At 37.8% G+C, this 15,030-nt stretch overlaps 1 protein-coding gene across 1 annotated transcript in view; it reads right to left on the bottom strand.

Moving 5' to 3' along the window:
* Positions 1–800: 800 nt before the first annotated feature.
* AGGF1 (angiogenic factor with G patch and FHA domains 1) overlaps positions 801–15,030 on the bottom strand; it is a 32,597-nt gene continuing 18,367 nt past the window's right edge. The window contains exons 9-14 of the mRNA XM_005858157.2: positions 12,130–12,231; positions 10,927–11,092; positions 9,055–9,137; positions 5,018–5,145; positions 4,789–4,888; positions 801–3,540 (exon numbers count right to left, since the gene is read on the bottom strand). Of these exons, the coding sequence (XP_005858219.1) occupies positions 3,340–3,540; positions 4,789–4,888; positions 5,018–5,145; positions 9,055–9,137; positions 10,927–11,092; positions 12,130–12,231 (780 nt within the window). The 3' untranslated portion in view covers positions 801–3,339. The remainder of the gene's footprint in view (positions 3,541–4,788; positions 4,889–5,017; positions 5,146–9,054; positions 9,138–10,926; positions 11,093–12,129; positions 12,232–15,030) is intronic.

Below are 15,030 nucleotides of genomic sequence, written 5' to 3'. Positions count from 1 at the left end.
GTCTGGGGTTGAGCCCTGAAGGCCTCTCCACTTTCTGGTGTTACATTCCTATTTGCCATAAATGTGTATGGTTATACCCAGTTAACTACACAAGTATACCTACTTTAAAGTTCAAATATAGAAATAATAAAATAAAAAATAAGTCTGTTCACTCCTTGGGTAATTAATATTAAAAACAATAATATGTACCCATATTTTTTAAATGAGATTATGCTATGCACACTTTTCTATAATCTGGGTTTTTTTTAAGCAGCAATGCAGTGAGACTATTTTTCTATATTAGAGTAGAGATAATTCTACTTTACTCACCTGAAGGGCTACAAAGTATTGTATGGTAGGACTGTATCACAATTTAACCAACCCTCTGGCAGATAGTTACCTGCTCATTCTACTGTCCCCCTTCTGCCTTGCTCACTGAACCCAAATTCTGTTCCAGTAGCAACATGGTCAGCCCCAGGTGATGGTTCATGATTGGCTTAAGTCAACTGAGACCATCCTGTTGCCCACCTTTTCAACTTCCCTTGTAGCTGTGGGTAGGCATGTTACCAGGTTCTGGCTAGCAGCCGTAAGGAGAAGTGTGTTATGAGAGCTTCTGAGTAGGCTTTGCTCTCCTGTACAAGAGAACTAAACAAACACTACTCTCTTTACCCCTTCTGCCTGTTTCGGAAATAAATGTAATGACTGACGTTCCAAAAGTCACTCTGCAACTACAAAGCCACAGTCAACACGAAGAACAGTAAAGCAGAAAGGCAGAGTGAGAGCCTGGGCTGAGATAAACAGACACACACATGAATGCTGACTCATTTTAAAGAATCCAAATGTATTTCCAACTTTACAGTCTAAAAAGATAAAATAAAACATTTTGAATCAAAGATTCAGACACAAAAGTGATGCCCTACAAAAATAAGCCATTTAGAATAAGATGTTAGAGAAAATACTTTCAACTGTTCCTGAGAACGTGTTGGGTCCAGAAATGCCTTTCTGGCTCCCTGCCAAGCACATCCCTCTTTCCTGCAATTCGATAGGGTGGCCTTGTGCAAAACCTCTGATACGTCTGCTCTACCTTGTTGGAAATTTCTATCTTCTTTTGCCTGCAATTTGAAAATGTACCAAATTAAGAAATAATATTTTACACAATACGTTGGAAGGTATTTGATTCGGGTGAACCATCAGAAGTAAAAACTGTCTAAAAGCAGAAAAAAAATCCTTTCTTTTTGAGAAAAAGTATTTAACTATTTAATTATAGAAAAAAATTTGTTATTTTTCTTTAATGTTGATAGTTTCTTCTGTTCTCAATTTTACCAACTTCTCATGTTCTGGCAAAAATATAAAATGTTAAGATTTCTCAAATTAGCAACTTGTAGCTCCACTTAAAATAACCCTTAAAGGCTATTAAATTAATAACTCTACATAGTGTGAATAAACTATAATTTAAAATACTAGACACAAAACAATTTTATGTGTAATCCAAATTGTACATAATTGACATGTATGCTTCTGAACAAACAGAAGCTCACATTTGTACTACTTTTATGGTTTACAAAGTGGTTTTATATACATTTTCTCATTTTCTATTTAAGACAGACATGTGAAATGAGTATTATTTCATAATTGGAAATAGATACAGACATGATTCAGTGCTTTAACCACTATACAGTGTAGCCCTGAGACTTTGATCTGCAAAGGGGTTTAATACTGCAAGTATCACATATATTTCAGGGTTGTTGTTTTTCAATTTTTATCACCATTTTCAAGTTTCCATTTTCTTAACAAAAGAAAACAATGAAAAAAGTTTTCTGCAAAACAGTAATAAAAATGGGAACTATATAGACAGTATACTAACCCAATGAGTAAGATCTACCAGAAGCAAAGTCTACTTTGGGAATTCTGTATCGTTACCTATATACAGGGCACCAGTACCAAACCACATTTAGATGAGTAATTATTTTTCTAATTTAGAGAAAATAATGCAGGAAACTCCTGTTGCCTCCAAGTCTAATGCACATATATTTGTGTTAGGGTGTGTAGGTGGCCAGGAAGGATACAGAAAAATATTATAACCACATCTGGAGTTCTAGGGCCTCTGATTATCCCAACTTAGGCTTTAAGGGACTTAATAATTTGGTCACATGTCTCATCTTTAATAATAAATTTATTTTTCTTTCCTCACTCCCTTTTCTTTCGACGTACCCTATACCATTTAGACTAGAAATTCCAACAGGTAGCCTTTTCTTCTGAATTATTTTCCCTATTGTACTTTTTTTTTTCCAGAATTTTTCTTTCCTATTCTAAATCTTGAAGACATTTCTTTATAGCAGATGAGGGAGCTGTAGCTTATATTCACTGCCAAAAGAGGGTCAGTTCCAGCATTAATTTCCCAGACAAGAGCTGAGAGAAAAGTCCAACGGAAGAAAATAGTGATAACTGGCAGAGCGGTGACACCTGCACTCAGGAAACTGCACTGCAGCTCTCCAGCATTCCAGGGAGTCCTCTTGTCACTGCTCTGCCACTTTCAAAAGGAAAATTCTGGCTGGTAGTGAGTTCAAAGCAGACCAGTATGTTTAAATCATTGGTTCAATGAATCACTCTTTCTGATGTTACAATGTGTTTATTGCATTTGAGAACATTTTCAATAAATACTTGAGTTTGAGGCCTTGGCTAGATAATCTGTTGGCAGTAGAAATTAGATTTATCTGGCAAAACTCCATTGCCAGCAATGGGATTTATCAAAACTACAAATGCCAGTACAATGAATATTTCAATACTGTACTCAATTGTTCATATCTAAATATTTAATCTATGAAACAAACCAATGTAAATGCTTAATATATAGTACAAATCAACAGATTCTTCACAGAAGAAAACAATGAAAGACTAATTTTCTACGTGTCACCTGTTCGTTAGTTCTTCAATACTATTACTTAACATTATTTCAAGGAAAATAAAATTTATGCACCTCTACCCATGTTTTCTCAACATAATGAACATATGGAGACAAAGACAAATGTACATTTAAATCATTAGTGGGGATATGAATTTTTTGCTGATATGGCTAGTTACTTATGTAGGTCTTATAAATGACAAGATAAAATAACAAAGTTTGATAAGCTCATCCATGCCCTGTGAACTTTAATCCACCCATCAAATAACTTGATACATTCACTACTTACTAGTTTTTAAAAAATGTTTTTTAAAAGCTGCAAACCACACTTTATTATACATATTTGAATCATGAGGGGGTAAATTGTGATACAGGTTCCCTCATGCCACTGGCTCTTTTGGAGGGAAAAGTTCCAGATTCTCTGTTAAAAAGCTTGAATTGTGTTCTAGGACTGACCTTCACTCTACAGTCCCTTTGACCCAAGGAACAGTCCCTGGTGCGTCTTTTTGAGGCTTAGTTTCTGGAAAGTTTTCAGCAAACCTCTCTCGTGCTTTCTCCCAGTTCTTCTTGCTCTTGTTTTGGAGAAGGTGAACATCTTCAATTGAGGATGGCTTACCTGTCCCCAAGCCTGCATGTGTTCGTCGAAGCTGAAGCTGAATCTATTACCAAAAGTTGAGCAGAGGAATTATTTACTGTACAGTCAAAGCACATTAAAATCTGCTTTGTCCAACTTAGTATTTTAAGTATAATTCTTTTGATTTAGAAAAGATTGATGCAAAAGAAAAACCTATCAAAATGTATCAGATACATGCAGAAATACATACATGATTATACATGGAACTTAAATTTTTCTACATTGTCTTGTCTGTCAATAAGGACAGTTCCCTCAACAACAAATAGAGTGCTCCTTAATTAGCACTGAAATTCATGGAAATGCTGCAGAATCTGTCATCCTACTCTAATCAAAAGTACAGCAATAGATTTATTTAAACCTACTGTCCTAGCCTCACCTACGTAAGTGAACAGGTAGGTTAAACATTAAGAGTCATAAAAAGAACTCAATTGCTTATTTTCATAAAAGGAGGGGAATACTTCCCATTATGCTGGGAACCATTAAAAGCTACCAGTTACTGAGTCCCTAATATGTCAGGCACCATGCTAGGAGCTTTATCTCCATGACATCATTGAAAAACAGTTCTTATCCCCATTTTTACATATGAAAACTGAAGTCCAAACTTGCCCTAAGTCCCACAGATAGTAAGCAGCAGAGCACTATTTTAACCTAGGTCTAGCTATAAAACCCATGTTGTTGCCATTGTATATCAATGAAATGAGAAAATTTACATTAAACTCCATGATTCATTCATTATTTCTTTAGGTACCAAGTAATTATGAAGAAAGTTCTTCAGTCATGTTACTTTGTAAGGTTTTTGTGAAAGATAATCTGAATTCGGATGAACCATGAGACTGGAATTAAATCACTGTATTGTTTTTCAAACATTATTCTCTCTATTGCTTGTTACATGCTCTGATTCCTGAACCCAAAACAGATTCTCCAGCTAATATAAAATCTGCCTATTTGTAAAGTAACACTGTAACTGCTCCTGCAATGCTTAGTACCATGAAATCATTAAAAACAACTAAATGATACAGAAAAACCTTGACTCAGGAAATAACACTATCCTAGCTCCACTGAAGGAAAAACTCTTAAGAGGCTTCCTGAAAATATTAAAACCAAAATAAAACAATGCACATATATATATTTGGTAATCATAAATGCCACTGAGGCAGTAATCACATCTGCTTTTGCTTGCTACTATAGTACTAGCTCTTAAGGCAATGCCTGGCACATATTAGGTACACAGTCAACACACCTGCTAAAGAGTGAAAGAAAACGCAAGTCTTACCGGAGTTTTCATTCCTCCGCCGTCCTTCCCCAGGCCCTCTCCTTTTTTCCAACCCATCTTTTCCAACATCTTCCGACCTTTGTTGCTATCAGTAATTTCACTTTAAAAAAAAATTAAGATGATAACTGATTTCTAAAAGACCACTTAGGTCACATTAATAATAAATGAATAAATTAAAAATAATTGGTACAACTACTTTAGAAACTACTTTGGAAAAGTTAATACTTACGAATGAACAGATGCAGGAGCATCATCTCTTTGGAAAGTTCCTTCACTTCCAATCTGCTTCCTCCGTTTCCCTGCTCTATCTTTATATTTTGGATTCTTCAATGCCTTTTCATCTTCATAGTCTGTATTCTTTATAAATACAAAATACTCAATGAAAACAACAAATATATAAAAATGTAATGCCTGTATATCTGCCTTATTAGCAATATTGTTCAATGTGGTCTCAAACAATTAAAACAAGCCATCATATAAATGAAGACAATTATGTTATTGAATATGCTATTTTTATTCCATCCCCTTTAAAATGTTTATATTATTCAAAGTTGTACTAAAACACAAATTGTATACAGAATATAAATCATATGTGAATTATGAGTAAAGAATATGTTAAGTTCCATGGAGCTTAACATACTCTGTATTCTTAAAAAAATTTTTTTTCTATTATTGATTTCAGAAATAGGAAGGGAGAAGGAGAGAGAGATAGAAACATTAATGATGAGAGAGAACCACTGATCAGCTGCCTCCTGCATGCCCCACACTGGGGATTGAGCCTACAACCCATGCCCTGACCAGGAATCACACTGTGACCTCCTGGTTCATAGGTTGACACTCAACCACTGAGCCACACCAGCCGGGCCATGCTCCTTATTCTTATTAAGTAAAGAGTATGTTAAGCTCCATGCTAGGTGATGGAATACAAAGAAATTTATAATCCAGGAAGACAGACACATAATCTTTAGCAAGCTACAGTATGATTGGTTCAACAATAGAGGTATACATAGTATGTGGCAGTAAGCACAAAAGAGCAGGTAGTCAATTCAGGTTGGAGCTTCAGAGAAGGCTTCTCTCCACCCTTTGTTATTACTTGTTGATCTTTATGTAAAAAGTATGTCATTCATCCAGAGTTGCTAGGGGCTGCTAGAGCAATTCAAGGAAAGTACCACAGAAGTTTTTACCTAATTTTGCTTGTAATCAGAGAAGCAAAACAACCACTGATCTCAATGGGCTTTTCTCCAAAAGATGATTCAGAAATTGAGTTAAAATTTATTTATTTATATTTTTGTTAATCCTCACCTGAGGATATTTTTTCCATTGAATTTTTTAGGGAGAGTGGAAGAGAGAGGGAAAGTCAGAGAGAAACATCGATGTGAGAGAAACACATTGATTGGAAGCCTCCTGAACGAGCCCCGACCAGGTCCCGGGCCGGGGAGAAGGCTGCAACCAAGGTACATGCCCTGGACTGGAATCAACTCGGAACCCTTTGGTCTGCAGGCCGATGCTCTATCCACTAAGCCAAACCAGCTACGGCGAGTTAAAATTTTTGAGAAAACATTTTATTCCCTCCTTATATATCTTTTATTTTACTCCCAAATTAGTCCCCTGACATTTTTTTTCTATTATGATTTCTGTCCATTAGCACAAAAGTAACAAAAAAATACAATGTTGCAGTACATATATTATTTTGGAGCATCTTTCCCACATCTTCATGAAGTGTAAAAAGCACTGGACAAATACACTAATTTAGACCTAGATCAGTGATGGCAAACCTTTTGAGCTCGGCATGTCAGCATTTTAAAAAACCCTAACTTAACTCTGGTGCCGTGTCACATATAGAAGTTTTTTGATATTTGCAACCATAGTAAAACAAAGACTTTTATTTTTGATATTTATTTTATATATTTAAATGCCATTTAACAAAGAAAAATCAACCAAAAAAATGAGTTTGCGCGTCACCTCTGACACGCGTGTCATAGGTTCGCCGTCACTGACCTAGATTCTATACCTAGCTCTATCACTTAGTAACTGAGTGACCCTTAGCTTTAGTTTCTCAAATGTAAACTGAAAATATTACCTTCCTGGTCTACTTACAGGATTAAATGGCAATACTTTTTACAGCAGCGGGGGGCAGCCTTATTGAGGTATATTAACATACAATAAATTACACATAAAGTGTACAATTAGACACTTTTGAGATGTGTCTATACCTATGAAACCATCACCCCAATCAATAAACAAATCCATCTCCCACAAGTGTCCTTGTCCTTTTTTGTAATCTATCCCTCAGATCCTCCCTGGGCATCCTTCTTCTCCTGTATTCAGGCAACCAGGCAATCTTTCTATCACATGTAAGTTTGTTTTTCTACAGTTTTATATAAATAGACTAGAGGCCCGGCGCATGAAATTCGTGTGGGGAGGGGGGTGTCCCTCAGCCCAGCCTGCACCCTCTCCAATCTGGGACCCCTCAGGGGATGTCCGACTGCCAGTTTAGGCCCGATCCCGGGGATTGGGCCTAAACTGGCAGTCGGACATCCCTCTCACAATCCTGGAACGCTGGCTCCTAATCGCTCACCTGCCTGCCTGCCTGGTTGCCCCTAACTGCCCATCCCCCGCCGGCCTAATCACCCCTCACTGCCTCTGCATGCCAGCCTGATCACCCCTAACTGCCCCCCACTGCCGGCCTTGTCACCCCTAACTGCCCCCGCTGCCGGCAAGATCGCTCCCAACTGACCCCTCTGCCAGCCTAATCACTCCCAACTGCCCCCCCTGCTGGCCTGGTCGCCCCTCATGGCCCCCCGCTGGCCTGGTCACCCCACACATCCTGCTGTTCAGTCATTTGGTCGTCCCTCACTAACCCCCCTGCCGGCCTGGTCATAGGCAGCCATCTTGTAAGGGCGTGATGGTCAATTTGCATATTACCTCTTTATTATATAGGAAGTATATACTATGTACTCTTGTCTAGCTTCTTTCACTCAGCATAATTGAGATTCATCCATATTGCAGCCCATATCAATAGCTCATGCTTTTTTATTGCTAAATAGTATTTGACCACAGAGGTATATACCACAGTTTATTTATCCATTCATAATGAACACATAAATTTTTTCCAGTTTTGGCTATTAGAAAAATTGCTGCTATGAACATTTGTTTACTAGTTTTTGTATGAGCATATGCTTTCATTTCTCTTGGATAAATACCTTGGATTAGAGTGGTGAGTTCCTATTCCTCTACATGCCTACCAACACTTGTTATGGTCAGTCTTTTTAATTGTTTTTAATTTGCATTTCCTAATGACTACTGATACCGAACATCTTTTCATGTGTTTTACATCTGTACATCAGCTGAAAGTATCTATTCAAATCTTTTGCTCATTTTTTAATTGACTTGTTTTTACTGAGTTTTGAGAGTTCATTATGTATTCTAGATATAAGATGTATGATTTTTATCAGATTGATTTGCAAATATTTTTCCCAGTTTGTGGCTTATCTTTTCATCCTTTTAACAGTGTCTTTGGAGAAACAGAAGTATTAGAGGAAGTGCAATTTATTAATATGCTCTTTTATGAACTGTGCTTTCAGTGTTAGATATATAAAAAAATCTTTGCCTAAAAGGTTTGCTTAGAAAAGTTTTATAGTTTTAGATTTTAAATTCATATCTATGATCCATTTTGAATTCATTTATATATTATGTGGTGTGAATCAAAGTTCTTTTTGTTGTTATTTTTGCATATGGTAACTTAATTATTCATTTAAAAAAACCACCCCTTCTCCACCAAATTGCTTCACACCTTTGCTGAAATCACACACACCTGTCTATCTATATGGATTCATTTCTGGATTCATTATTCTGTTTCCCTGACTTGTTTATCCTTATGTCAATACTATACTGTATTACTGTAATTTATAACAAGTGTTGAAATCAGGCAGCTTTAGTCCTTCAACTATGTTCTTTTATGGTAACATTTGAATGCAAGTTTTTAAAACCAGAAATGGCTATCAAAATGTAGGGAAGAAAATGGAGACATATGTAATACTTTAAACAATAAAGAATTTAAATTTTAAAAAATGTAGGGTACTATTATCCTTTTTCTACTTCAACCTCAACAGTTGTTAAGGTAACAACAGTAAACAACTAAGAGAAATTACATAAACTTCAAAATCATTCTAAATAACTATTTTTATATATATTAAAGTGGACTATGCATATCTAAAGGCATTTTTATTCAAAATCAGGTACACATATGATACTTAACATCCTTACCCGTAAACCATATTTTACTCGTATTTTCTTTAACTCTTTTCTCCTTTCCAACTCTTTCTCTTCCTTGCTTAGTGTTGGACCAACTAAAAGGAAAAAGTGAGTCTGATTTAAAAAGAAAAACTCACTAAAGCTGACAGATTTTATATAAAATTAATAGTCATATTTAATAATTAAAAACTAATTAATATTCTCATCCCATCTATAAATTAATCAAATGTGCAAATAAACATTAATATAAAGGAATCTTGAGTTGTGATGATGTCCTTTCAACATTTTGGTAATTAAATCTACTTGGAAAATAAACCAAAACCCAAAGATTATAGGAATGTAATAGTACAGATAACAAGAGAAACATCAAACACTAAGATTCTTAAATACTGTGACTTTTCCAAAGAAACGCAGGCATGTGCAAAAGAAAAACCACAGATCCCAAGATTTATATTACTTTGTAAAGTGTCATACTTATTTTCATGATCTAGCATCAGAAAACAAAAAATATACAATGACCATGTAAAATTGATATTTAGGGGGAAAACTGATGTGAAAAAAATTTGTTCTTACTAGTTCAAGGTATTTATTTAAATTTTAAAAGCCTTAGATGAGTGAGCTTAAAGCAAAATAGCAACTTCCCACAGTGTTACTTTCTACAGAAAATCATGGTGTATACTTAGATGATACATCAACATAAACTATAGTAGGAAAGCATATCAACCAATAACTCTTAATATCTTGACCTATTATTTTCTACTAGAGGCCCAATGCACGAAATTCATGCAAGGGCCTTGGCCCCAACCCCCGCCCATCATTGCCACAGCCGGGGCCTCTGCAGCCTCTACCTCGGCCCCCACTCACTGTGGCTTTGTCTGGAAGGAAGGACGTCCGGTCTAACTAGCATATTACACTTTTATTATTATAACTAGAGGCCCAATGCACGAAGATTCGTGCAAGAATGGGCCTTCCTTCCCGTGGCTGCCGGTACCAGCCCAGAGCTGCCTTTCCGCCTTCCCAGAGTCCTGGAGCGGCTGGGGTGGTGCGCAACACCTGCGTCGTCGCCATGGCGACATTGCAAGCATCCCACCCCGCCCCCGGCCACTTGGTGCCTGAGTATGCAAATTAACCCGCCATCTTTGTTTGGTTAATTTGCATACTCGCTCCTGATTGGCTGGTGGGCATCGTGAAGGTACAGTCAATTTGCATCTTTCTCTTTTTTGTAGATAGTTACTATTATATGACAGAGTTTAACTGTGGATGACTTTTTCATATCAGTAAATAAATGTTAAAAGGAAACCAATCTTTATTATAGTTGTGTCACAATTACTCTTTTGAAGAATATGTAGCTGCTTCAAAAGCCTACTAAACTAGATTAGCAAAGACAGAACTAATGATTACCTCCTAGTCAGAAAGTAACCTAATGCTATAAAAGAACAGCTATTACACAGAAAAATCAACTACAATCATAATAGACTAGCCTAGTTCTCAAATTTTAAATACATGTCATTTCTTAGTCTCATTTGACAATATTTATTGAAATATAAATTATCTCACCTTAGCCAGTGTGGCTCAGTTGATTGGAGCGTTGTCCTGTACCAAAAGATGGCAGGTTCAATCCCCAGTCAGGGAGCGTTCAGGAGGCAACCAATGGACGTTTCTCTCTCTCATTGATGTTTCTCTTTTTCTCTTCATCTTTCCCCCTCTCCCTCCCTCCATTTCTCTCTCCCTTTTTCCCTTCCTCTCTCTAAAATCAGTAATATATATAAATTCTCTCAACACAGTATTATATCAAGATATGAAGCTCGTAGCCAACTGATACATATTTAGCACACTCCAGTGAATTTGAAAGTTATCATGCACATTAAAAATAGTTTCACATACCAAAAGATTCATCTTTCTTATCAAGACGAAGGTGAGCTCTAACCTGCCCTGGTTCGCAGCCATCACAGGTATCACTGCCAGGGTGAATGTGAAAGGACAACACAGTCTCTCCAATTTTCACTTCATCTCCATGCTCAAGTACATAAGGGTCACATTTAGTTTTAGGCTGAAGGGAAAAATTACAAAACAGAAATCCAAAAGAGTTACATATGATTATTTTATGTCAAATGGAAGTAATGTCTGATTATAACAAAAATATTTTTGAGATGGTTCTCAATGAGATAGGCATACATATGCACACACATTTCCACAACTTGAGGATGATCCATAATGTTCTACTAGTGGAGAAGATAACACAATCTCCTATCTCCATGCCCAATCCTATCAGAGAAATACCCACCCAAACTTTAAACAATCTAGTACCAAAACAAATAATTCTGGTAAAAAAGACTAAGTGTTCAGGGGATAAGTGCATCATTATTCTTCTTCCTCTTGACAATTTCATTTTTTAAGTATACGTCCTCCCTTCCAGTGCCAAGCACTTTGCTACATGTTGAAGATAGAAGAGTTAATTGGATAGACATAGCCGCTACCTTCAAGGAATTTAAAGTTTAGCAATACTTTCATTAAAATAAAATTTTAAAAACACAAAAAAGGACCCCTAAAGCTGCTGTAAAAACATTTACTCTGAATAGCTTTAAAATGCATTTATCTCGCCCCGCCAGTGTGGCTCAGTGTTTGAGCATCTACCTATGAACCATGAGGCCAGGTTCAAGTCTAAATCAGGGTACATGCTGAGGATGCAGGCTCAATCCCCAGTAAGGGGCTTGCAGGAGGCAGTGATAGATGATTTTCTCTCATCGTTGATGTTTCTATCTCTCCCTCTCCCTTCTCTGAAATAATAAAAACATATTTTTAAAAATGCATTTATCTCTTAAGACAAGATATAGATACATAATTAGAAGTCAAAACTCAATAGTCAAGTATTAACTTATTATATCCTTCTTCAGCCCTTTTTCAGAATTCCCTTCCATGTAACACATTTGGACTTGAACACTGACCTAGCCAAATGATATATATAATAACTATGGCCTTCAGGAATAAAAAATTTCAGTTCATTTTTTTTGAAATAATGTGCAAGTAATTTTTATATATACATGTATACACACACACACACACACACACACACACACACACACTCACCTGAAGAATCTGTTTTCCATTAACAACTGTACCATTTTGACTGCCTTGATCCACAAGGACATAACTTTGTAAGTCATGGTCAAAATAAATTTCTGCATGAAACTTAAAAAAGAAACAAGATAATTATAAAATAGTATACTTTTTAAAACCATAGATAACAATTTCTCTATGATAAGACACAATGGAGTTTAGGCCCTGATAATTTAACTTTTATTATTTTTAATACTTCTTCTGAATACAAAAGTATTATGATGCTTCTGGTAGAAATGTGGAGGCTCCAGAAGAAAAAGTCACCTATAATTCTACCTATAACTAACTATCAATAATTCAGTGTGTCCTACCTTTCCTACTTCTAAAATATAGTTGAGACTATACCATATAAACAATTTGAAATTATTTTTTTACCAAATATAAGTACTTGTCTATATCATTAAAAGTTCTAAATTCAAAAGGTGATTTGAAACATTCAAAGTCAACTTCTCAGAGAAGTTTTCCAGATTTTTAATATTCAGGACTAATTACTCTATCCTTGCTCCACAGCACTTTGTTTATCTAATACTTATGAAGTTATATGAATATGTGAATGTTATTATACTGCTTATAATTACTGCTTACATTAGTTTACATTTTTGCTTGCCTCTCAGTATATATCACAGTGACTCATACATATGAATACTGGATATGTATTCAATACATGTCTCTTTAATTGGATAAAGAGCTGCAGAAATATTTAATTAAAAATTTCATACACAATACAATACAGTACAATACAATACAATACAATACAATACGGTACGAAGGTAAAATGGTGCAGCTGCTTTGGAGGGGTCTGGCAGTTCCTCAAAAAGTTAAACTGAGTTACCATACAACCCAACAATTCTACTCATAGGTCTGTATCAAGAGAAAACCATACATCCAAACAAAAACTTGTACATGAATGTTCATAGCAGCATTATTCTTAACCATCTATAGACACAAGCAGTGGACCTTTTTTAATTGAATTCAAAATATCATGGCAGTTGACCGGTAAATAGCCAAAAAGTAGAAATAATTCAAATGCCCATCAATTGATGAATAACACAATGTAGTATATCCATACAATGGAATATTATTTGGCAATAAAAAGAAATGAAGTACTGACATATGCTACAACATGGATGAATCTTGAAAACATGCTAAGTAAAAAACCTAGTTACAAAAGATTACATATTATATAATTCCATTTACATAAAATATACAGAAAAGGCAAATCCATAGAGACAAGATTGGTGGTTGCATAGGGCTGTGGGGGTTGGAAAGAAATGAGTGATTACTATTGAGTTTGTTTCTTTTTCTGGTGATGAAAATGTTCTGAAATTGACGTGATGATTGCAGAACTCTGCGAATACACTAAAAACCTCTGAATTATATACTTCCATTGGGCAAATTGTATCCTATATAATGAAGAGGTGATATGCAAATTGACCATCACCCCAACACACAAGATGGCCGCCCCCAGGTGGTCAAAGATGGCCAGCAGGGGAGGGCAGTTGGGAGGGACCAGGCCTGCAAGGGAGGAAAGTTAGGGGTGACCGGGCCAGCAAAGGAGGACAGTTGGGGGGGACCCAGGCCTGCAAGGGAGGGCAGTTAAGGTCGACCAGGCCTGCAGGGGAGGGCAGTTGGGAGGGACCAGGCCAGCAGGAGAGGGCAGTTAGGGGCGACCAGGCTGGCAAGGGAGGGCAGTTAGGGGTGACCGGGCTGGCAGGCATAAGTGATTAGGGGCAATCAGGCAGGCAGGCAGGCAAGCGGTTGGGAGCCAGCAGTCATGGATTGTGAGAGGGATGTCTGACTCCCCATTTAGGCTCAGCCCCAGTGGGATCGGGCCTAAACGGGCAGTCGGACATCCCTCAAGGGGTCCCAGATTGGAGAGGGTACAGGCTGAGTTGAGAGACAACCCCTGCCCCCGTGCACGAATTTCGTGCACCGGGCCTCTAGTATGGTGTATAAACTATATCACAATAAGGTTATTTTTTAAAAATTTCATGAACATGTTTCAAACACACAAAAGAATATATTGGACTTATCTACCTGTGACCCAGCTTTAATAAATTTTTCCATATTTGCCTCAGATTTTTAAAATAAATTATCCATCGATGTATACCTCACTCCATCTATCCCCCACCCTTCCTTTTCAGAGGTTCGATGTTTAATTACTAGAGGCCCGGTGCATGAAATCCATGCATGGGTAGGGTCCCTAGGCCTGGCCGGCAATCAGGGCAGATAGGGGTCTTCTGGCTGCTGGCCGGGGCCTCCCTTCCCCAGTTGCTGGCTGAACTCCTGATCGAACTCCTGAGGGGACACTGCATATTAGCCTTTTATATATAGACTAGAGGCCTGATGCACGAAATTCGTGCAAGGGACTCAGCCCTTGCAGCTGTGGCAGCTTGCCTTGGCCCTCGCAGCCCAGGCTTCGTCAAGAAGGACATCCGTAAGGTTGTTCAGCTGTCCAGTCTAATTAGCCTTTTGTGCTTTTATTATTATAGACTAGAGGCCCGGTGCACAAAAATTTGTGCACTCAGGGGGGGGGGTCCCCCAGCCCGGCATGTGCCCTCTCCCAGTCTGGGACCCCTCGGGAGATAACGCCCTGCTGGCTTAGGCCTGCTCCCGGGTGGCAGAGGGCAGGCCCAATCCCTAGGTGCAGCCCCTTGTCAGGCTCAGAGCAGGGCCGATTGGGGAGTTGGGGCGCCGCCCCGTCATGCACAGAGCAGGGCGGATCGGGAGGTTGCGATGCCTCCCTCAGTTATGCTCAGAGTAGGGCCGACTGGGGGGTTGGGGCACCGCCCCCTGTCACACTCAAGGCAGGGTCGATGGGGAGGTTGCGGCGCCACCCCCTGTCACGCACAGAGCAGGGCCAATCAGGGG

The sequence above is a fragment of the Myotis brandtii genome, unplaced genomic scaffold (genome assembly GCF_000412655.1).
Source record: "Myotis brandtii unplaced genomic scaffold, ASM41265v1 scaffold115, whole genome shotgun sequence".
Taxonomy (NCBI): domain Eukaryota; kingdom Metazoa; phylum Chordata; class Mammalia; order Chiroptera; family Vespertilionidae; genus Myotis; species Myotis brandtii.
The sequence above is the reverse complement of the archived record's forward strand: the minus strand, read 5'-3'. Positions and strand labels throughout refer to the sequence as shown.